At 38.7% G+C, this 23,678-nt stretch overlaps 2 protein-coding genes and 1 pseudogene across 3 annotated transcripts; 1 reads left to right on the top strand and 2 right to left on the bottom strand.

The window, feature by feature from the left end:
• The first annotated feature begins 2,717 nt into the window (after positions 1-2,717).
• On the top strand, positions 2,718-5,072 carry LOC100355555 (NHP2-like protein 1 pseudogene; annotated as a pseudogene).
• A 5,774-nt stretch (positions 5,073-10,846) lies between these two features.
• TAAR5 (trace amine associated receptor 5) lies at positions 10,847-11,860 on the bottom strand. The gene has a single exon (XM_002714823.3). The coding sequence runs from the start codon at positions 11,858-11,860 to the stop codon at positions 10,847-10,849; it is 1,014 nt and encodes a 337-aa protein (XP_002714869.2).
• A 5,826-nt stretch (positions 11,861-17,686) lies between these two features.
• Positions 17,687-22,137, bottom strand: TAAR4 (trace amine-associated receptor 4). 2 transcript variants are annotated; one of them, XM_008263529.4, is made up of 4 exons: positions 21,780-22,137; positions 20,947-21,017; positions 19,843-19,950; positions 17,687-18,924 (listed from the first exon to the last, which is right to left on the bottom strand). In XM_008263529.4, the coding sequence occupies exon 4, from the start codon at positions 18,864-18,866 to the stop codon at positions 17,826-17,828; it is 1,041 nt and encodes a 346-aa protein (XP_008261751.2). In that variant the 5' UTR covers positions 18,867-18,924; positions 19,843-19,950; positions 20,947-21,017; positions 21,780-22,137; the 3' UTR covers positions 17,687-17,825. The 2 variants fall into 2 exon arrangements, with proteins under 2 accessions (XP_008261751.2, XP_002714870.3); XM_002714824.5 differs by lacking the exon at positions 20,947-21,017.
• Positions 22,138-23,678: the final 1,541 nt, after the last annotated feature.

Raw genomic sequence — 23,678 nt, 5'->3', positions numbered from 1 at the left:
GGAGAACGTTTTTCTTTTCTAAAAAAAAATTATTTATTTATTTACGAGGAAGAGTGAGAAACAGAGAATGGTCTTTTATCCTCTGGTTCACTCCCCAAATGGCTGAAATAGCGATAACTGGGGCGATCTGAAGCCAGGAGCCAGGAGCTCTTGCATGGGCCCAAGCGCTTGGGCCATCTTCCACTGCCTTCCCAAGCCATTAGCAGAGAGCTGGATAAGAAGAGGAGCAACTGGGACATGAACTGGCACCCATATACAATACTGGCACTGCAGGTGGAGGCTTAGCCTACTGTGCCACAGTGCCAGCTCCAGGGAGAATATCTTTCAAGTGCAGGCTCTAGTTTTCTTTTTCTATAATAAAACTTAATTATAACAGAGAATGTTCAAGGTTTATGAGTCATGTAGAATATACATCAATAACAAGCATTCAGGTATTCATCTATTTGTTTTCATTTACCAATTGCAAGCTTCATGCCTAAACTGGGTTGAAATTAGTGCCGAATGAAGTGCACACAGGAAACAACATCATATCTTTGCTTTTAATAGGTTGTGACTCTGCCAAGAAGCAATATTCCTTAATGTGGAAAATGTTTAAAACGACAAACATTAGGTCAACCAGGAGATTATCATCAATAGTGACAGGTTATTTTGATGGCATATGTCCTTAATGTTATATGATGGTAATGAGTTTTTACGTCTATAGTCATCCTTTCCCAAATCCATAACCCCAGTATAATCATGAGAAAAATATCAGATAAATTCTCATTGTGGAATATGCTGCAACATATCTGACTAGTACTCTTCAAAAATACCAAGGTTGGTGAAAGCGTTTGGTGCAGAGATGCCGCCTGGGACACCTGCACCACATAGTGGAGGCCTGGGTTTGAGTCCAGGCTTTGCTTCTGATCCAGCCCTCTATTAATGTGCACCCTGGGAGGCAGCAAGTAATGACTCAAGTATTCAGGTCTCTGCCATTCATGTGGGAGACATGGATAGAATACCAGGCTCTTGACTTTGGCTTGGCCAAGCCATAGCTGTTGTAGATATTTGGGGAGTGAATAAAGGGTTGTAATCTCCCTCTCTTTCGCTCTCTCTCTCTCATATGTTTCTATTTCTTTGCCTTTAAAATAAGTAATAATAACTACTGATAACACTAAAGAAAAATATGTCTGGGTCATCATAAATAAGGACAATATGAGAAACCATCATGTCCAGAAGACCATGAGAAGAAATGATAAGCAAAGGTAATATGATGTCCTAAATGGGGTATTGGGAAAGAAAAAAAATTCAGTAGAGAAAATGAGGAAATCTGAAGAACTGATGGATTTTTTAATGATTCATTAATAATCCATAATGTTTTAATATTGGTTCATTAATTGTAATAAATGTACCATTACTAATTTAAGATATTAATAATAGGAGAAATTGGTTGTGAGTTATATAGAACTCTGTATTATCTTTACAACTTTTCTGAAAATCTAAAACTGTTCTAAAATAAAAAGATTGTGTAAACAGATAAGGTACACAATTTCTGCTTGATGGAATCTTTATCCTTTGTTTGGACCTTAAGTTACAGAAGAAGTTTTTGTAGGAGTGAAAAATTGGAATGGATTTTTCATGCTGAGAAAATATGATAAGCAAATAATCAGAATGTGCATGGATTGTTCAGGGAATATGAAGAGAAAACAATGAAACAACCACAGGAGTAGTTACCCCTTCAAACCTCCGTAAGGTTATCATCCAAACATTTTCACTGCTGCCTTTTCCTGTCTCTTCCAGAGAATCATCTCCATATTTGGGGACAGTGTTATTTTCATCTCTCTGCTTAGGATTTGACTCCATAATTGTTTTGTCTTCTAAGCCAACATTACCTCAATGAGATTTTATAAAATAATCATCATATAAAATGACCTAGGAAAAAAATTTCTGCACCAATGATAATTCAGAATGGGTGATTCTATAACCTGCTCTTGGAGAACAGCATTGCACATTGTCATAGTAAAGACTCAGAGAAGTCCTGTTTTAACAATAACTTGTCCAACTTTAAGTATTCATCTTAAAACTTTATTTAACCGTGGAGACCTCTTTGGAATATTTGGTCAAATAGCATTCCAAGGAACCATTTAGGGAATATTGGTTAACATCAACAACTTAGTACTTATCAAATTAATTCTTCATTTTATATAGATCTTTTTGGTTTTTCATTTTTAATTTACTCAGTTGAATTTATATTTCTAAAGAGTAGAAGTGGGGGGCCAGTATTGTGGTACAGCAGGTGAAACTGCCATCTCATAGTACAGTGCCAATTTGAGTTCTAGCTACTCCATTTCTGATGTGACTCCCTGACAATGCATGTGAGAAAGCAGTGGAAGGTGGCACCATGGCTCAGTAGGCTAATCCTCCACCTCTGGCGCCAGCACCTCGGGTTCTAGTCCTGGTTGGGGCGCCGGTTCTGTCCCGGTTGCTCCTCTTCCAGCTCAGCTCTCTGCTGTGGCCCGGGAAGGCAGTGGAGGATGGCCCAAGTGCTTGGGCCCTGCACCCGCATGGGAGACCAGGAGGAAGCACCTGGCTCTTGGCTTCGGATCAGGGCTGCGCACCAGCTGTAGCGGCCATTTGGAAGTGAACCAATGGAAGGAAGACCTTTCTCTCTGTCTCTCTCTCTCTCACTGTCTAACTCTGCCTGTCAAAAAAAGGGGGGGGGAGAAAGCAGTGGAAAGATGCCCCAAGAACTGGTGTGTGACATCCATGTGGAAGACCAAGATGGAGTTCTGGGCACCTGCCTTCAACCTGGTCCTGTCCCATCCAGTGTGGAATTTGGGGAGTGGCACAGTAGATGGAAAAGCTCTCTCTCTCTGTTTCTTTCTCTGACCCCCTTTTCTGTCACTCTGCCTTTCAAATAAATCAATCCTTAAAAATAGCAGAAATGGCTTTCCAATCCATGATATGAATAGGCATTAATGACTTGTTTGTTTTTAATTTTAATATATAAATTATATGATTTGTAACATGTGGTCAGTGAGGGGAAAGTCCTTTGCCCTCTGTTGCCCTCCCACAAGCAGCTTTAGCAAGTGAGGTGTTCCACTGTGTTATCTCGCAGCGTCTGAATTTGGTAGAAAAATGTTTAAACACATTGGAATTTATTTTACATAAGTAATTCTATATTCCAAAGAGATAGTTGCAGGCTTTGGTTTGATGACTCAAGTTTGTTAGAGTCCAGGGTGTTATGATTTGCCCGATATTTGATATTTCTTCAATGATTCCAAATTGGTTTCTGAATTCCATCCGAATTACACAGACTTCTGTATCAAGGAGAAGGAAGATCCAGGAAGAGAGGACTTCAGTGTTGCTAATGGAGGGAAGGCCGTGTACTATGGAGGAAGGAGGACATTGTTATTGGGTTCCTGTCCCTTGAAGTAATCTGCAAAATGCAATCTAACAAGTAAAAACAAAACTTATTACCAAATCCTCCCACAGGGTTTACTCTACAAACCATAAGACAGTGACCTGAGGGAAAAAAACACAGAGAAAATAATCAAGGTCTTCTCAATGACCTCTCTGCCATCTTTTCCTTAAAATTTTCCCTTCATATTATTCACCTTTTTCCAGCCAATGACCACTTACTAGATATGTGCTATGTGGCACATATTGTAACAGTGCAGGAGAAGAGAAGGAATGAGACTCAACCACTTCAACAGAGGTTCCAGGTGTGTGTGAATATTTGTGATGATAAGCACAGTCAGGCAGTCTCATCTTGGGACTTCTTGCCACAGAGCACGTGGAGTCAGCACCAGGGACAGAGTCTCATACACTTGTAATGGCCCGGTCATTCAAAGACTAGCTGTAATTTCTAGATAGTCAGCAAAAATTCATTGACTAAAACCTAACAAAAGCCTAATCAAGAGTAATTAAATTCTCACCAGTAGGGTCATCCTCCGTCAGATGATCAGATCCAAGTCACCATGAAGAGCCAGGGAAGGTGGGGCAGGGAGTATTGTGATTAATTTTAGCTACCACAACACACACAAAGCATGTGAGGTGGCAGGTGTTTGACCTAGAGGTTAGGACTCTGGTTGGGGTGTCTGCATCCCATATTGGAATACCTGGGTTTCAGCCCTGCCTCTGTATCTTGAGTCAGCTTCTGCTAATGCAGTCCTGAGAGGGAGCAGGTAATGACTCAGTGGTTGCATTCCTGACTCCTGTAGAGGAGATCTGGATCGAGTTCCTGGTTCCTGGGTTTGATCTGGCCAAGAAGGTATTTGGGAGGTGGAGCAGAAGATATTCATGTGTTCACTCTCTTCCTCCCTCTCTCTCTTTCAATTGAAACAAAAATTAAAAAAAAAAAAAGCACAAACCCCAGTCATCTTGGTGCACATCAGAATGGAGATCAGCTGCTGTCCCTACTTCAATAGTTACTGAATAAAATCCATATTCAATGCTTCAACTAATGACCAACTCTGACAAGAAATAAACATAACAATGTGAGCAAAAACACATCATCTGCATTGTCCTCAGTATATTACATCATTCATTTCTGCAAACGATGACAGTGTCCAACCAAACACAGCTGAGGTGAGTTCTTCAAATTCTATTCATGGAAAAGAGGCAGGCAGTTTCCTGGAAGGCAGACAGATGCTATATAATGGCAAAAGTGTTGCTTCTTGAGTGGTGAGCCCATGGAACCTCAGCCATAACAGCCTGATGTAAATACACACACCCATCTCCTTGCAGATGCCCACTTTACCAAGAAGCTACTGGGCCTTGTTCAGCAGTCATGTAACTACAAGCAGTTTTGGAAAGGGTCCAGTGAGGCCATCAAGACCCTCAACAGAGACACTTCTGAGGTCATTGTGATGGCTGCAGATGCTAATCCCCTGGCAATCATCTTGCAGCTTCGCCTGCTTTCTGAAGACAAGAATGTGCCCTATGGGTTTGTGTACTCCAAGCAGGCCCTGGGGAGGGCTTATGGGGTCTCTGGGCCTGTCATTGCCCATTTCGTCACCATCAAAGAGAGTTCACAACTGAAGCAGCAGATCCAGGCCTTTCAGCCAACCATTGAAAAACTCCAAGTGTAAACCTGTGACCTCTGCCACGCCCTCCACACTGACTGCTCCTGCTGAAGTCTGAGGTTGTGTATCATAAAGTCTGTGTTAGAGTGTAGTATTTTCAGCTGCTTTCTGTTATAGAATTTTGTAGTATTGAATCTGATCTCTGGATTTTTGTATTTTGATTTTGTTTTTCTCTCCATCTCAGGTTCCACCCTTTCTTTTTGCCATCTCTTTATCCTCCCTTGTGAATAATAAAGTAACGCCCCAAACAGGTAGAGGCAGCATTCGAAGGCAGGAAGAGCAGGAGAAACTTGACTGAGCTAAGACAGAGACCTGGTTCCAACTTTTATCCTTTGACTTCCTACTGTGTGCAGGGTATCATGGGAGTGAACACTGGCCCTTTTGCCTGGCCTACATAATCATTGCATACATGTGAAAATGAGCAAGGGGTTTCCTTTGCTCTCCTGGGAACTGTGTACTGATTAGGGAGGAAGCACACATTCTCTGAGGTAGTTAGACTTATGTCCAAGCACTATGTACTAATGTATCCCTGCTGTTTGCTTTTAATGTGACATTGAGTTCTCAACTCAACCTCCACAGTGCCTGGGGTTTGAATGGGATTCCATGGGCAACTGGGTGAATGAGACAAGGCAGTTGATCAAAGTCTTGAAGGATTTGAGGGTGGCAAGGGCAAAGATGCTGGAATAAAAGATTCTGGGAAAATCATAGAGACCTGGCTGGGAGCCACAGTGCAACTGGTAGAATCCAGGGAAGCATTTTCTCTCCAGTAAAGAGGGCAATCTTCAGTGGACACTTGGCACCACATCTGAGGGCTTGTATTCTGTCTCCTACCACAATGGGTCACATGGATTCATTATCACATGAGACTGCTAATGTGTCATTCATCCTTGTGAGCATCCTAATAAAAATATATTCATATTTTTAAAAAGTGCTTTAAACCTCAGGTTTCTTTTTGATGACTGTGTGAATAAGGAGAGCATTTTAATTTATCTGAATGACACCTGTTTGTAAAGATTTAAGTTCAGTAGAGATAACTTCTTTTTTTTAATAGTTTTTTTTATGCACTACTTCAGTTTACAATGTATTTCTCTACTTTTCTACATATTGGGAAATAACTGTATTTAAACATCAATTCAAATGACTCCTCTTTTTAAAATATTTATTGACATTCATTTATTTGTAAGACTCAAACATTTATTTTTTAGCCATCCATTTTATAAGGTCTAATGACCAAACTCTGCATCCTGGAAAGTCCTTCAGAATAGAGTTAGATTCCCATCTTGAAGAGAATAGAGAAATGAGAGAACAAGTAAAGTTTCCCAGATCACTTGCTGTCAATAACTTAATAGCAAATAAAAACTTAGCAAGCAATTTTAACTTAAATAGCAACTTACAAAACCATTTATTAAAAGTCCAATGCCTTCTATAAATTCCAAGACAAGACTACATGCATTTGGAAAGATCTCTAAAATATCTAACACAGTGTAACTTGTTTGACCATCAAACCCAAGCACAAACATGTCAATGACTCAAACATTTTTAGTTTCTCTCTACCAACAAATTTAAAACATCTGATGCAGAGATTTACTTAGGTCATGTGAACCAAAAAAAGTATCTTTGGCTAATTTAACAATCTTATCTATAAGCCAAATAAAACAGAGCTTTAATAAATTTTCCAGTGCAGACATACAATATGTACACACGTATAACATAACATACAAGTGGCCAGGTAGGATAAGTAACATTGCAGGCAGAACTGTAAACTTCCTTCAAAAGATGCCAACTGCCTTCTATTGAGGCCAGCTCTCCTCCCAGGCCAGCTAGGTGATGGGAGTCAACAAGGTGCTATCCCTAAGGAGGTTCACACCTCCCTTGTTTGCCTCTTCCAGCACTGCATGTGAAGAGACAGGTAGGTCTGCCCAGGCCTTAAAGCCCACCTGATTATATCAAGCCCCTCCTGTCAGTTTCTATTTGCCTCTCAATGAGAAAATTTCCTCATGGTTTAGACAGTACCTTTCTTAGGTCCTCTAGTAATGACTCTGTCCTCTGTTTGAGACCCTGTGAGTTGAATCTGCTTGTTGGATTTGTTTTCCCCAACTTGAAACAGTGGAATTCTAGATGGTCATGCACGTGAAACCTCAGATGGAAGCAGTTGCTGCAAGCTGGCGTTGTGTCCCCCTTGAGAGGCCACTTGCTGGAACTCTGTCTTGACTGCTGTTCCCCAAATGTTGTCAATCTGATTGTCAAGTTTGTTTCCTCCAAAATGGTGCTTAAAAACCCCACTACCACCAGCCACTTCGGGTTTTGCCTCTCTTGGAGCTCCACTCTATGCCACTCAGGCTGGAGGTCTCTGACTCTAATAAATCTTGCTCTTAAATACTTTGAAATGCTTTCTCTCTGTCTTGTTCGCTTGAAAATTCTTCTTCCATGTGAGACAAAGAACCGAGGTTATCTTTTCTCTGCCATCATTTCACCCATAAAAATCAATTCAAATTGAAGAAAGGTCCTAATTTGATCCAGATTGTACAGACAGCAAGCGGTGGAGCAGAGATTCAAACGTAAGTTTGATTTGGAAAGTCATTAGATCCTACTGCAATGTTTTCATATCACAGTGTAGTTGTTGCAGAAATTTTGTAATTTCTTTTATGCTTATCACCACTTTAGATTTACTATAGCCTCATTGCACCTCCCAACAGATCAAGTTTGATGATTTCAGAAACAGACATAGGAATATATTATAAATCTTGATGTTTATTTAATTTGGTTTGTTTTTCAATGATTTTTTAAAAGGTAGAGCAAGGATGAGAGGGAGGGAGAGAGAGAGAGAGAGAGAGCGCGCTTCCATCTGCTGGTTCCCTCCCTAAAAAGTTGCAACAGCCAGGGCTGGGCCAGGTGAAAATAAAAGGATCTGGTAACTCCATCAAGGTCTCCCATGTGGGTGGCAAAGGCCATGTTCTGCTACCTTCCCAGATGCATTAGCAGGGAGCTGGACTGGAAGCAGAGCACCAGGGCTCAAACCCGTGCTGTGATGGGAGATGCCAGCATTGCAAGCAGTATCTTAACCTGTTGTACCACAGTGTCAGCGTTCCTGTCTGGTTTTTCATGCTAGTCCTATTCACAGGTTTATTAGCGATAATAATAAACCATTTTCCTCTAATATCTCAGAGACATAATGAATATGTTAAGAGCTTTTAGGTAAGGATACAAGGTAAATTACTGAGTCTCTAGCACAAAGTTGGTAACATCCATTTCACAGGGTTTACTGGCATTAAGCGAGATTCAGAACATTGTAAGTCTCAACAAATGTTAGCTCCTCCCCTTTGATTCCTTCCAGATTGAGCCCCCTTCTGTCTAAGGCATCCCTCTCCATCCAACAGAAAACAAGAGAGGTACAAGATGTACAGCCACTTTCTGCTTCTGTGAAAGTAATTAATACAAACTGCCACTTTGAGAGGCAATGGGGCATGCTTACTTCCAAGATGGGGACTGCCATGCCCAGTGAATTAGAAAGTAAAAGATTTTATTTAAATGTGAATTTTAAAGTAATGCCTAAATATGCATTGTAAATTATAGTTATTATATCTAAGACTGTTTCTAGTTTCCTAATGTCTCAAAATTACATATGCTAACATATTCTAATTTATAATTTATCTGCCAAATAATAATAATTCTTAATACTTATTGAAAAAGAAAAAAATAATTTCTTTCAAAGAAAAATTGATTAAAAATACATAGAAAAATGTTACAAAATAGAGGTTATCTCTCCATCTGTCTGTATTTATATTTACTACTATAAGCAGTGGAATAAACCCACTGATAAAATAAGACTTGCACTTTTTAAACATTATTACTGACTTTTTTTCAGTGAACTCAAAAGGCTTCCATAGCCTTGGAAACTCATGACTGGAGCATAGGGAGATTACTGATGCCATAAACAGGAGTGTCAATTTGTAAAGTCAAAAACAGGAGTCACTGTGCACTTACTCCTCATGTAGGATCTCTGTCCTTAATGTGCTGTACATTGTGATTTGATGCTATAACTAGTACTCAAACAGTTTTTTTCACTTTGTGTTTCTATGTGGGAGCAAACTGTTGAAATCTTTATTTAATGTATACTAAACTGATCTTCTGTATATAAAGAGAATTGAAAATGAATCTTGATATGAATGGAAGGGGAGAGAGAGTGGGAAAGGGGAGGGTTGCGGGTGGGAGGGAAGTCATTGGGCGGGGCGGGGGGGAGCCATTGTAATCCATAAGCTGTACTTTGGAAATTTATATTCATTAAATAAAAATAAAAATAAAACAAAAACATTATTACTGACTTTTTAAAACATTATTACTGTTTAATGGCTAATAATGAATGTTGACATATGAACTATTTTTAGAACATACTCACTCATTCATTGTCTTTTACTATTGATATTGGTATATCTGTATCTGCATCTATTTATGTATCTGAATTCCAGAGATTTCAAACTAATATATGAAAAGTTTTTCCAAATAAGCAGTTAGTAATTCTTAAAAATTCTGTAAGTTGGGGGCTGCATTGTGGTTCAGTGGGTGAAGTCACCACTTGCAATGCTGCCATCCTATATCAGAGTGCCTGTTATAGTCCATTCTGCTTTGCTTTTGATTCAGTTCCTTACTAATTTGACTGGTAGAGCAACAGAAAGAGGAAGTATTTGGGACCCTGCAATCTATGTGGGAGACTGAGGTGGAGATCCAGGCTCCTGGCTTTGGCCTATACCAGCCCTGGCTGTGTGACCATTTGGAAAGTGAACCAGTGAAGGGAAGATCTCTGATTCTCCCTCCCACACTCCCGCACTCACTCTCTCTCTACCTTTTAAGTTAATCTTTAAATATTTAAAAAATTATATAAGAAACAAGAAAGTAGGGTGATTAGAGATCTTTAGGAAAATATTCATGGAGAAGACAGAAGCAGGATGTACATAAAAGGTTTTAGCAACTTTACTAGTCATAGCTGATACAAGAAACACTTGTTTCAATTCTGATCAAGTATGTAGCACAGGTACTTGTTTTTCCAAAGAAAATCAAGTGCTGTTATACCTGAAACTATATTAGATCTTGTTTGTGTACTAAAACTTTGAGAGGAGGGGCCGGCACCATGGCTCATTTCGTTAATCCTCCTCCTGTGGCTCCAGCATCCCATATGGGCACTGGGTTCTAGTTCCAGTTGCTCCTCTTCCAGGGCAGCTCTCTGCTGTGGCCCAGGAGGGCAGTGGAGGATGGCCCAAGTGTTTGGGCCCCTGCACCTGCATGGAAGACCAAGAAGAAGCACCTGGCTCCTGGCTTCGGATAGGGACAGCACCGGCCATAGCAGCCATTTGGGGAATGAATCAACCGAAGGAAGACCTTTCTCTCTCTCTCTCTCTCTCTCTCTCTCTCTCTTTCACTGTCTATAACTCTACCTGTCAAAAAAATTATGAAAAGTGGCTGCTGCCTTGTGTGGCACAGTCAGGACAAGAAATCAAAAATCCAGATCTGGTTAGTTGTTGTAAAATAAGCAATGAATAAGGAGCTAAATGTTTGTAAAGTGTTTTGATATCCAATGAATATTTAAAATATGGCTTCACACTGTTCCTATACCTACTATAACAGCATTGAATAAGGGGAGTGCTTTATCTCTTTTCAACTTAAGAACTTGTCTTTCTCCTCCACTTAAAAGCACTGCCCTTTAAGTCTTTCCACAATCTTATGACACCACAAACCTATGTCCACAGGAACATCCATCCCTTGCATACATTAAGTAGAAGGAAGAGTCATTCTTGGTATAGATCAACAGTGGATGTCCGTGGTGAGAAGATTTCCCGACTCAGGATGAGTTTCAGTGCCTTCCTGAACCATCGGTAAGAAAAGACATAGATGATGGGGTTGCAGGCTGAATTGAAGTAAGCAAACCAGATAAATATGTCAAAGACCAGTGGTGGTGTGATAAAGTTAAGGAGGCTGTCGACCATTGTATCCACAGTAAAAGGGAGCCAGCACAAGAGGTATATGCCCACAGCAATGCCCAGGGTCTTGGCAGCTTTTCTCTCATTCTTGGCAACCCCAGACAAGCTCTTGCTTAAAGTTCTGAGCTGCTGAGCCTGCCTGGTAGCAACCACAAAGATCTTCACATACAAGCTGATCATGATCAGACAGGGGAAGAAGAAAACAGGGAAGTTCAACCAGCCCCAAAACTTATTGAATAGCAGCTGGCAACTGCCCACACATGGCATCTCTTTGAGCCACTGGCTGAATCCCATCTCTATTACATCTGTGTAGAGGAAGAAGGCAGTGTAAGCTGCTGGCACCCCCCACCCTGCTAGGATGTACCTGAGTGTTGCTCTGATGGTGAACTTGGAGGGATAGAGCAGAGGGTCACAGATGGCACAGTGGCGGTCAATGGAGATGAAACAGAGATGGAAGATGGAGGTGAGGCAGAAGACGGTGTCCAGGTAAGTGTGCAGGTGGCAGAGGAAGTCCCCAAAGAACCAGCAGCTCTCCACGGAGCGGATGGTGCTGAGTGGCAATACAAGTAGGCCCAGCAACATGTCAGCCAGAGCCAGGGAAAGCAGCAAGAAGTTGGTGGGAGTGTGAAGGGCTTTAAAGTAGGACACAGAAAATACCACAAACAAATTCCCTAGGACTATAATCAGCACGCCTATTGCACAGGCCAGGTAGATAGCCAGTTGGATACCCAGGGGATGGACTGTCCTGGGGCAAGACCCATTTACCTGGTAGCAAAATGCAGCAGGGTGCTCCTCAGCACCTTGGATGAGGACAGCTCTCATTTATTGCTGTTACTCTTCCTCTCTCTGAGAAGTGGCCACGATCCCCAGTGAATAGAAATGTCTTTGCTAAACAGTGAGAAAGTGAGAGAAAGAAAAGGAAACTGAAGGGCAACTTAAACCTGGTACAATTTCCCTAGCTACTGAATTAAATGTGCCCTGAAAAACCAAATAAAGTATAGAATTTTATCCTTGGTTTGTCTGGTTAGGCACTTCGTAATCTAGACAGTCTCATTAAGGAAGGAAAAAGAATGTAAGCCAAATGTTTCCTCAAAAAAGAAAAAAAAAGACTGACAATGTTGTAGCTACAGACAAAATATGAAAATGGTGCCTGTTTCATGTTAATGAGGCATTTGTCAAATGTTAAATGTGATTTAAAATTGTGAGTCTGAATGAAGTAGTCAATTAATTCTTGTTAATGAATCGTTTCTTATGGAAGGAGTAACCTCTACTCCTTGCTTCAAGAATTAAATAAATTGACAATAAAATAAGTAGATTATGGTTTTTAACTATACATTCACACTTTGCAGCATCACACACATAATTAAAAGGATAAGAAGCTGTCCTTTTTTTAGTTTTGTGTGCTGCACATTTTCTAAAGTTAGCATCCAGTGATTACACACCTTGAGATAATTATCTGACATGAAAAATAAGTTTATTTATTTTAATGCTAGGCTGTGAACTATTAAACAAGTTATAATAAATTGAGTTCAGGGTTTCTAAGCTACTTACACAAGTAAGAATCAGAATTGCTTCATGGGAGGAAGTCTTTGTTGCAGCCGGAGGATGTGAGGAATGTAGAATCCTCTCCTATCTGTAAAGATGACAGGTGTGCAATCAGTTAATGTTTTTATACTCCCAATAAAAACTTTCATCCATGTGGCACGATACAAATGAGCAGTGAAAGGGTACCAAGGGACCTAGTTTGGACTAATCACAAGTCTCAATGGTTTAGGTTTCCTTCTCAATACAGGATCATTTACCATGACAACTAGAGATGAAATGAAAAGAACTAGATTCAGATATTTCCTTTCTTTCACTCCTGAGTTCTAAGCTACTCCTGAGGATATTCTTAATTAAGAATTACTAAATTAAGTAAAAGAATATATATTATGTAATATAGTAACATATATATTCTTTTACTTAATTTCACTGATAGTGAGTTCTACATATCCTGTTGCTTTAGTATAGTTTCTGTCCATTTCTTTCAACATGAGAAATAGTTGAGAATAAATCAACATGAGCCCTTTGACTTGTAAGGGGGAGCTTTGTGACCCTCACATGGTATTTATCATTATGTTTTTTTTTTTGACTTCTATGTTTTGTGAGAGTTAAAGAAATTGCATTAGATAAAATGGTTCATCTGGAGGCAGAATAAAATCCTGTTTTATCATTTTCTGTGCCATCAGGTCAGCTCCCTTTTGTTTCCCCATTGGTCCATGCAATTTTATCCATATGTCTCTACTTCGCAGGGACACTACTAGGGAAAACGGCTTGTTGAATCATACTCTGCTTTCTCTGTTTCTTGGCCTCCTAGGAGCTGGGTGTCTCTTTATGGGCTGGAGAAATCCTTTCACAATATAAATCAAAGCTGTTGTGCAAATGACAGAATTCTAAAGGTGGTAACAGGTTACATTAATCAGAGGTGCCTGTCCAAGTAGTTGAGACAGAATCAAAAGAAGGAGGGAGGTTGGTATGCACTCTGTTTTTCACCACAGAGCTCTGACTAAGCCTAGTGCTTTCCAAAGCTCCCCATAGTCTGATAACTTCTGTACAAGTGGCCTTTTGTCAACTCCATGTTTGTGGAAACATGGTTCCAACACCAGAACTTAATCACATTGAGGAAGCATTCTGCACTAACCTGTGCGTAACTCCTTAGCTTAAAAGACATACATCTCATATAATCAGCTAGGGAATCCTATGACTCCATGTTGAATTGACTAAAAATCTTATGAATACTACATAAAAATGTCTTAAAGCTTGAATGAAGGCTGAAGGAGGAAACTCCTACCAGATATTTTGCTCTGGAATAGATTATATAAAATTTAATTAAGTACACTATGTATCACAATTGTGTTTGGAAATGTAGAATTTTATAGAAAGTTGCTAGTTGTCTGATCTTTTTATCAGAGATTACCTATTCCCTCTGTGTCCAGTTTTCTTTGCATTAATTGAATATCACACAATTCATCACAAGTTTGCTGTAAAAATTAAAGAGCTAAAATTTATAAAATGCTATAAACAGTCCTTGGCATGTAGTAAATGAAGTAGGCAAGTAGAGCTTGAATTAATACATCTAGTCCAGCTGTTGAAGAACAATTTCGTTTTCCTTGATTTTTGTCTTTTTTTTTTCTTCATACTATTCGTTTGAACTCATTATTTAAAGTAGAGTTAATCATATGTGTGTAAAGTAAATTTCGAAAATAAATTTCAGTAAAAAATAAAACTGGGAATAAGACAGGGAGGAGGAATTTTGTAACCATAAAGCTGTATAGTTCTGCATTCATCCTACAGACTTACTTCTAAGGGTGCAGTTTAAAAACTTGTCATGGACTCCAAATCCCATTAAGCTGGTTGGTAAAAATGCTATCTTAATTGTTAAAGTGATCATATAAATAGGATAAAGTGTTAAAGGGATCATATAAATAAGATCAAATGTCTAGTACTAATAATAGATAGAATTAAAAGCTAAATCTGAGTGTGTATTGACTAAATGGATGCCCCTCCTATTCAGTCCCTTGCATTAAGCAGTACAAACATCCTTGTTGAATTGCCAAAAAAGCAGGGAGACTTATCATGGAAAGAAAACTGTAAAATGCTGCTGCCTCCATAAGGCTGTCTATTGCCTCATCAAGTCCTGGAAAAGAGATAATTAAGCTTGAAGCCTGAGGAACTCCTCCTATTCCTTTGTCTCTTCAAAAAGAAGGGGGACTTTAGCCTCCAAATGTTGCCTTCAGGCTTAGGTATAGAGGAACTATCCTAAGTGATTAAATTACTGCCACAAGAAGAGAAGACACAGTGCTCTGCTAAGTATCTCAAAATATAATTTTTGACTCAAATACTATTATGCAATAACAGTAATTTACTGTTCTGTGATAATAATAATTTAATGAAATATCCCAGGACATAAAATGTTATATTCAAATTATCAAAAATACTGGCCTTGGGAATCTACACATATTCAACAGAACATATACATCAAGAAAGTACTAGGAACTAACAACAGATATGTTGTTAAAAGTGATTTGGGATAAGTAGTAATTTCCGTACAAACACACACACACACACACACACACAAAAGGGGAAAGGGTAGAGTCAAAAGAGCAAAAATGTCCATAAATCATTAATGATTTATGAACATAAATATTAGAAATTTTATGATGAAGGTGTTATATGTGGAATATGATGTCTTTTGGCCAGGTTAGAGGATGGAAGGAGAGTTTTGTTAAGCAAGTATCCTGATATTACTGCAAGAATTAATAAGCAATAAAATACACTTCACATTAAACTTATGGTTAACATGTTTTCTTTGTAATTCATCAGCATGTTAAAGTTATTATTATGAAAAGCTACTTTACTCCTGCAATAACAAGCAGAAGTTGATGAACAAATTGCTCCCAACACATATAAAAAGATTCTAAGGTTGTGAGTATGTTCTATTGGGTTGCAAATGAACTTCTAGCTAATATCTCCTTTTAAGAAATTTCTCAAAGAATCTTTTAATTTATAAGATGATCAGTAACATTTCTACATGATCAAACTTTGCCATAAAGCACCCAAATTATTGAGACATTAGGAAAGGGAAAAAAAAAAAAGACTTCATTTCTATAGTCATTCTACATCCACGTAAAGATGTGTATTGGATGTTGCAAATGCTTCAGGTTGAGTGCTGAAAATGCTTCTGAGTTAATGAATCATTTTATTTTATTTTAAGATTTATTTATTTATTTGAAAGAGTTACACAGAGAGAGGAGAGGCAGAGAGAGAGAGAGGTCTTCCATCCAATGTTTCACTCCCCATTGGCTGCAATAACTGGAGCTGTGCCGATCTGAAGTCAGGAGCCAGGAGCCTTCTCCGGGCCTCACACGTGGGTGCATGAGCCCAAAGACTAAGGTGATCCATCACTGCTTTCCCAGGCCTTAGCAGAGAGCTGGATTGGGAGAGGAGCAGCCGGGTCTTGAACAGGCACTCATATGGGATGCCGGTGCTTCAGGCCAGGGCGTTAACCCACTGAGCCACAGCGCTGGCCCTATGAATCATTTTCTACTATGTGCTTCTGCTGGCATTGTCCCCAAGTTCCCTAGCACATGTGACCAAGAGCCTATGAGAATAGGAATTAAATCCATTTTAATTTCTTCTTTACAAATAGGCTATCTTCTCCATCTTCCCTTCCAATAGAAACAGCCACCAGTTTTCTACCTTGCTTTGTTTTCTAATTGCTATTTATTTCTTTAAATTTGAATCATTTTCTCCTATTTTCCTCAAAGTTTTATGTTTCAAGTATTCAGTGGATGTATTTAGAGATTTTTATGAGAAAGTACCAAGCCAAATGGATATAAATATGAATATTACAACACAGTCTCTCACAGAAGAAGCTTCTTGTCTAGATTGAGAAACCAGCACTTCTGTATACAGCTAACTCATGCAAATCAGGCATCAGTATATATAGGTCTGGGAGTGGTGATGTAGGCATAAAAGGAAGAACTTGGATATGTTGAGTTTAAGATGTTGGTGGAACATCCAAAAAGATACCTCATGGATGGTCACAATGAGGACTTGAATCTGGAGGAAATAATCGGACTGAATATAAATTATAAAAGAGAACTATATATGGAGGTGATAATTGAAGTTGTAATACAAGATCACAAGAGAATTTCTCAATCATGACAGTACTGAAATTTTGAGTCAAATAATTTTTCATTGCATGGGATTATCCTGTGCATTATAGGATGCTTAAAAACATCCCTGGCCTCTACCCCTATATGTAAGTAGCTTTCTGTCTCCAGTGGTGAACATCAAAGATTTGCTAAGACATTCTCAAATGTCCTCAAAGGGCAAAGCAGCTCCTGGTTAAGAAGTACCAGAGAGATGGTATGAAACATTTTAAAAAAAGATCATAAGGGACAAAATTTGTTGAAATAAGCTTATGATATAGGAGAGAGAAAGACAAAATAGACTCAGAGAAAATATATTCATTGAGGCAATAGATAGTTTTTCGAATGCTTGGTGGAGGCCAGGAAGAGGAAGAACTTCAATTTTGTGAATGAAGATCAATCTTGGTGAATAATTACTACATGCAAACATGTATGCATGTACATATCAAAACACATTTCCAGACTACATGTATACATATATAAAAAGCATATAGGAAGAATATTTTCCTGGACTTTTTATTTGTTCTTATTACTCAACAGGACAGTCTAATTTGACCAAATTATTGAAACACTCACATCAGTTCTTTCTGAAAAGAGGTTTAAGTCAGAATCTATACTACTGGAAGTAACTACAACTGTCTGCTCTGTTCTTTCCTTCTCTGTCACATGCTTCATAACTTGGATTTCCAATACACTCAAACTTTCTCCCCCTCCCATAATAAGCAATAGTAACCTCAGGAAAGATTTATATAACCTCAGTTACATGTGACTGTGAAAACAAGCTACACAATTTATAAATTTTAGTCAGAAAATCCCTATTTGATTTAAGCCAAAGGAGTGAAATTCTAAATCTCCAATTTTATACGTTTAGAATCAATAACCTCTGAGAAAGACTTGTTTTTTATTTCAAGTGTCTTTCCCAAAAGTTGAAGAATGAACCAGCTGGATAGTTTTTGTATAGCTGAAAAGCTAGATGTATTGTTCCTACTTCAGACTCCATTACTCCAATTGGACAAGTCATGTCCCAGTGTCTGGGGAGAAAAGCACTCAATATCTCCTACTAGGGAAGAATCTTGGTGAATGGGAAGCACTGCCTAAGCATGTGCAGGAAACAGGCTTAGGGTGGAAGAGTCAGGGCGGAAGATCATTCCTGTGACAATCATCTTCAGTGCCTTGCGAAACCAAGGATAAAACATGCCATATATAATGGGATTGAAAGTGGAATTGAAATAACCCAGCCACAGGAAGACATTGTACAAACCTTCAGGGGTTGTAAAATTAATGAAAGGATCTGTGATCGTCAAGACAAAAAAGGGCAGCCAGCACAAAACAAACACTCCCATGACTATGCTTAACGTCTTGGTGGCTTTGCTTTCATTTTTGGATGATGCCTTCACTTTGATTTTTGACCCAGCCAGTTTTGTCCTAGGACAAATCTGCTTAGCATGTTTCCTGGCTACTGTGAAAATGTGTATGTAAATCCCTACCATGACTGTCCCAGGTAGAAAGAAAGCTATAAAGGAGGCCAGCACCCCCCAGAGCTTATTGAAGATCAACACACACAAGCCTGTACAGTCAATGGCTGAAACAAAATCTTCTGCACCAATTAGGTTTAATTCTGAGAATACCAGGCCAAAGGCAAACAAGATGGGAATGGACCAGCTGATGAGCAGAAAGAACTCAATGACGGGGAAGGTAATTTTGGTGACATAATGCAAAGGGTCACAAACAGCGTAGTGACGGTCCACTGAGATGAAGCAGAGGTGGAAAATGGAGGTGGTGCAGAGCATGATGTCACAGCAACTGTGGATTTTGCAAAAGAGATCTCCAAAGTACCAGCAGGACTCAATGGACCTGATCATACTGAAGGGCATGACCACACAGCTCAGCAAAAAATCAGTGATGGCCATGGAAAGAATCAGGAAGTTGGTTGGGGAGTGGAGTTGCTTGAAGTGAGCAATGGAAATGATCACAACCATATTTCCCAGCATGGTCATTACTATAGCACCAATCATGACCACATACATGGTGCAGGCAGTCAGCATGGGCCTCACATTTTTAGGGCACGAATTGTTAACCAAAGAAAAACAAAATTGGAGTTCTGGTGGTTGGTTCCAAAGGTTTGGTGAATTCATTTTCTTGGCCCTGTGAATATTATGAGTTTTTTTTCAAAAGCCTGTGTTCCTCTTCTTTCTGTAAAAGAATGAAAAAATAAACAATAAGAATTATTGGCAGGCATAGGTTTTACAGAGGCCACACTGCTCTGCAATTTCAAGCCAAGCTTGAGCCTCATACCGACCAGGATCAGGGTTTCCCAAACCTTTATGTGTGTATCAACCACCTGGGGATCTTTACAAAATCGAGATTTGGATGTTGGGGTGGCTGAGAGTTTGCCTTTCTCACCAGCTCTCAGGAGATGTCATCACTGTTTGTCCAAAGACTGTCCCTTGAATGGGAAGGAGCTAAATCAAACAGAATTGATTTTCAGTCACCCAGCATCCAGGCAACACATGTGGGTGCATGCTGTAACATTTACCTTGCCTTTATGCAAGATTCCAAATCCATAGGCAGACCAAGAATTTTTCCTGTCCTACTTATATTAAAAACTTTTCTGAATAAAAACCCTTTAATAATTTCAAGAACTGTGGGCTCTCTTTTAATATTTAATTTAAAGAATAATTATGATATGAAGATTATGCTACTTTTTTAAAAAAAATAAGTTCTTGGGACACTTGCAAAGCTTTTGATCACGTCATTTATTCCATACTGTTTAAGCTAAGGAAACACTTTCACAACAATGTGAAGGACATAGATTTTAGAATTTAGAGCAATATTAATGGCAAACTAAAATTATGATAAAGATTACAATGTTATACAAGAATAAGCTCAAAAACAAGGAAAAACACTCAGTTCCTAGATTTTGTAAATCTCATGGTTATTGTCCTTTGGTGTGCAAGCTGTACTCACAAATTCAAATTCAGACTGAGTCCTCTTGGCCAGATTTCAAATCTTACTTTGTTAACAAATTTTACATGTCAGAGTGCTCAGTGTTTAATCTGTCATCTGTATCATTTATATTGTCATAATGCGAAAATAATCCAGCTGACTCACCCATTGGTTTGCTTTGTATTTCCAGGGCCCAGGCTCAATGTGCATTTCTGATGACCATCAGCAAACATTTGTGAGATCCAAGACCGGATCTCTGAAGTGGACTTTGGCCTGAAAATAAACCACAACTCACTAGTCATTGGGAAAACTAACCCAGGAGCACATTCTCACCTTACTTGAAACAAACGTTAATGAGAATATAAACACTTTTAAAAATAGGTGTTTCTACCATTTTCTACAATAGCTCAGTAATTTTTTACAATATCTCTGTCTTATTTAAAATATTAACATTATTGCACATTTCATTTGCTCCAGATACAATGATTTAATTTCTCACATTATCATTTCTCTTTTATATTTGTTCATTGTGCCAACAAAATATGATGAAATTAAGTTGAAAATGAGAAACAAACCATTTGAACGTAAAATGTAGGAAGGACCAAGACTTACTCAGTTCCTATATAAAGTGCAGACTGTTAAACAGAACATACAGCACAACTGTTTACTACTCACTTTGGTTCTTAAGCTCCAAGAGGCTGAAAATAACAAAAATCTTAAACACTTAATTACCTCATTTAGTAAATTAATATTAATCTACTTCAACTTCTTTACTTTTGTCATTCTTAAAAACGTTTGTAATTGTTTTTAATTTCTAAACAAATTACCTTTAAAGCTGCATAACAATTACCATAAAAGTATTTAACATGTTCCACTATACATCCATAAAAATATCATTCCTCATATAAAATAGTACACTCTTCAATACTTCATTGCATGGTTTTTGAATTTCAAAATTTCATTTTTGAAGCTTAATCCCTGAAAGAATTGATATATTTGAACTTTGTGGATTTGTAAAATGAGATACTTTTTAAAAACATAATATAAAGCAACTAACTTCTATAGATTAACAGTATTCTCTCATGTTCTTGGCATTGTATACACTAGGGGAATAGTTAAACATTTAAGTATTAAAACAGGAAGATAGAAAAAGCAACACACATTTATTTTAAAAATGAACGTATGAATAAATTTTTAAGGCAATATCAAAGATAATAATGTCTTAAGACAGGTGTTTGGCTTAATGATTAAGTTCCTGGGTAGACTCACCTTCCATACCAGAATGCCTATATTATATACTGAGCCCTGGCTCCCGACTCCAACTCATGCTAGTGCAGACCCTGGAAGGCAACAGTGATATCTCAAATGTTCAGCTCTTGCCAGCCTTGTAAGAGTCTTGGATTGAGTTCCTGGCGTTGGCCTGGCCCAGCCCCAGGCCATCTAAGGAGTAAGCCAGTGGATGCAAGATTTCTCTCTCTCTCTTTCTGTGTGTGTGTGTGTGTGTAGGTGTGTCTCCCTTTCTGTAATTCTGACTTTGAAATGAATAAATAAATATTTTGAGAAAGTGTTAGTATCTATTTGTTCCCACCAACTAAAAAGAGAAAAGTAATGAACAGCTCAATATGGGATTATAAATAAGCAGAGAAAAAGTGGGATAGGACACACAACATCTCCTTTGTCAGGCATGCCTTTTCTGCTATCACTAGTTAACACAGCTCAAACACTCCATTCCTGGGACTATCACTGCAAAAATAACAACCTTTATCTTATTTTGATGCTCTTCATCTATATAATAGTTTCTTCGGTAAGGGACATAATCGTGAATTAGATTTAATAAAAATCTACTGTGAGACTTTCTATCTTTAAGACCCTAGTGATTTTTTTAAAATGCTCCAGTTTTACTTCTGTAGATCAGTATTTTAGATATGGCTCCCCACAACTTACAAATAAAGTCAGCAAACCAAGGAAAAACAGTAATCTGATATTTTTCCCCCCTTGCCGAATGTATTCTCCTTTGGTTTGCCGGAATTTGTTGGGCTAAGCAGGTGGAATGGAGTTAAGATCACTGAAAGGTCAACTATCTGCTGTGCCAAAGTTCTTACCAGGATAAGAGCAGCGTGCTCCCTTGTGCTCCTCATGCCCAGTTTGCCCATTGGCCCACAGGCCCATTCTCTTGTAGGGCAGCTGCTGGACGGTTGTGCTGCCATCAGTATTTATGCACAAAATATACCTCTTGAGGCTGCATTATCCTGTGTCCTGCTTTTGAGCGTTGTGTCCTTTCAGACTCCCAGAGTGCTGCCAGCAAAGAGATTACAGGAGTTCACCAGAGAATTGGCTCCAAGCTGGTGATTCAGTTTTGTGCCATGGTTGCTATGACCTCAGAGAGAGAATCTGCATTAACCTGGGACAAAGACAAAGGTGGGAAAGAACAAAGCAAACCAAGAAGGAAGAAAAGAAGAGAGGAAGGAGGGGAGGGAGACTTGAAGGAGAAAATTTAGTTCAAATCCAACGAATGCTCACAAGTTATCTAGCATTATTTCCAAATCCTAGATAATGTTTCCAAAGAGCAAATCCTTTAATTGTTGGGGCAAAGTGCCAATTGATATCTTTGCCTTCTGAGGCCATTGGCAAGTCAGTGATATTCCTGCCTTCTTTAAGTCCATAGCTTTCCACATAAACTCATAGCCCAAACCAAAAGCATAAGGAAACTTGTGTCAACACAAGCAGATGAAAAATGTCCCTCACTCTGTTTCCTGAGCACCAGAGAAGGTTTATGCCTCCTCTGAGTATGCCATCGTCCCATACGTTCAGCTTCATTGTGTCAGTAGTTTGCACTGATAATTTTGCCATGCATCAACATATCAAAATTGCTTCCTTAAAATAATTATTTAGAGAACATATAAGCTTAAGTATTTATTAAAATAGAATCAAGTGATTCATATATAAATCAATTATAAAAACTAGCTGTATTACATTCTCTGAGAGTTTCTTCATAAAATTAATGTTGCCTGCTGCTACATTGCTACATTGTTTAAAAAAACATTTGCCTTATTTATTTGAATGATTCACTTCCTAAATGACTGCAAGGGCCATGGCTGGACCAGGCTGAAGCCAGGAACCTGGAACACCATTCAGGAGTCTCCTGTGAAGGTTGTGACTTAGGCATAGAAACAACAAAGCACAAGAAAAATATAGAATATTCTGGCATTCTAAGAACTGTAGCATTTGAAGGAAAAAATAAGACAGAGAAAAGATGACACCAGGAAGGTAAATCCTGATCAGAAAGGAATGGCAGCTCATGATAAGAGCCTCGGGTGATTACTGATGTCATAAATAAAAATGTCAATTGTTAAATTAACAGGAGTCACTGTACACTTACTCCCCAAGTAGGATCTCTGTCCTTAAGGTGTTGTACTATGTGAATTAACAGTATAACTAGTACTCAAACAGTACTTTAGACTTTGTGTTTCTGTGTGGGTGCAAACTGTTAAAATCTTTACTTAGTATATACTGAATTGATCTTCTGTAGATAAAGATAATTGAAAATGAATCTTGATGTGAATGGGATGGGAGAGAGAGTGGGAGATGGGAGGGTTGCGAGTGGGAGGGAGGTTATGGGGGAAAAAAGCCTCTATAATCCAAAAGTTGTACTTTGGAGATTTATATTTATTAAATAAAAGTTAAAAAAAAGGTTGTGCTTTACTATCATAAAGGCTAGATTGAGGAGCAGAGAGTAGGTAAATGAAAGTTTTAAAGCTTTAAGCTGGCCACATCATTGAGATGTTTCTGGTATCATTTCAGTGAGAAACAGGGCCCTGGTCCAGTCAGCAACAAGAGTAGACAGAAAAATTGTGAGGTGAACACAGAAAAGCAACCTTCAGGGACAAATCTGATGATGGAAAATTAGTACTCCAACCCACAGATTGTAGTCAGTCAAAACAAGTTTTCTTCAAGTAAAAAATCCAAGGATATCTATGTGTCAAGGAAAAGATTGTGTGCAT

This window comes from Oryctolagus cuniculus, chromosome 5 (assembly GCF_964237555.1).
Source record: "Oryctolagus cuniculus chromosome 5, mOryCun1.1, whole genome shotgun sequence".
In the NCBI taxonomy this organism is placed as follows: Eukaryota; Metazoa; Chordata; class Mammalia; order Lagomorpha; family Leporidae; genus Oryctolagus; species Oryctolagus cuniculus.
Note: the sequence above shows the minus strand (reverse complement) of the source record. Positions and strands in the feature narration are given on the sequence as shown.

What these genes read in the sequence shown, in the direction of transcription:
- TAAR5 (XM_002714823.3), bottom strand. Translation starts at nt 11,860, where the DNA reads ATGAGAGCTGTCCTCATCCAAGGTGCTGAGGAGCACCCTGCTGCATTT.
- TAAR4 (XM_008263529.4), bottom strand. Translation starts at nt 18,866, where the DNA reads ATGAATTCACCAAACCTTTGGAACCAACCACCAGAACTCCAATTTTGT.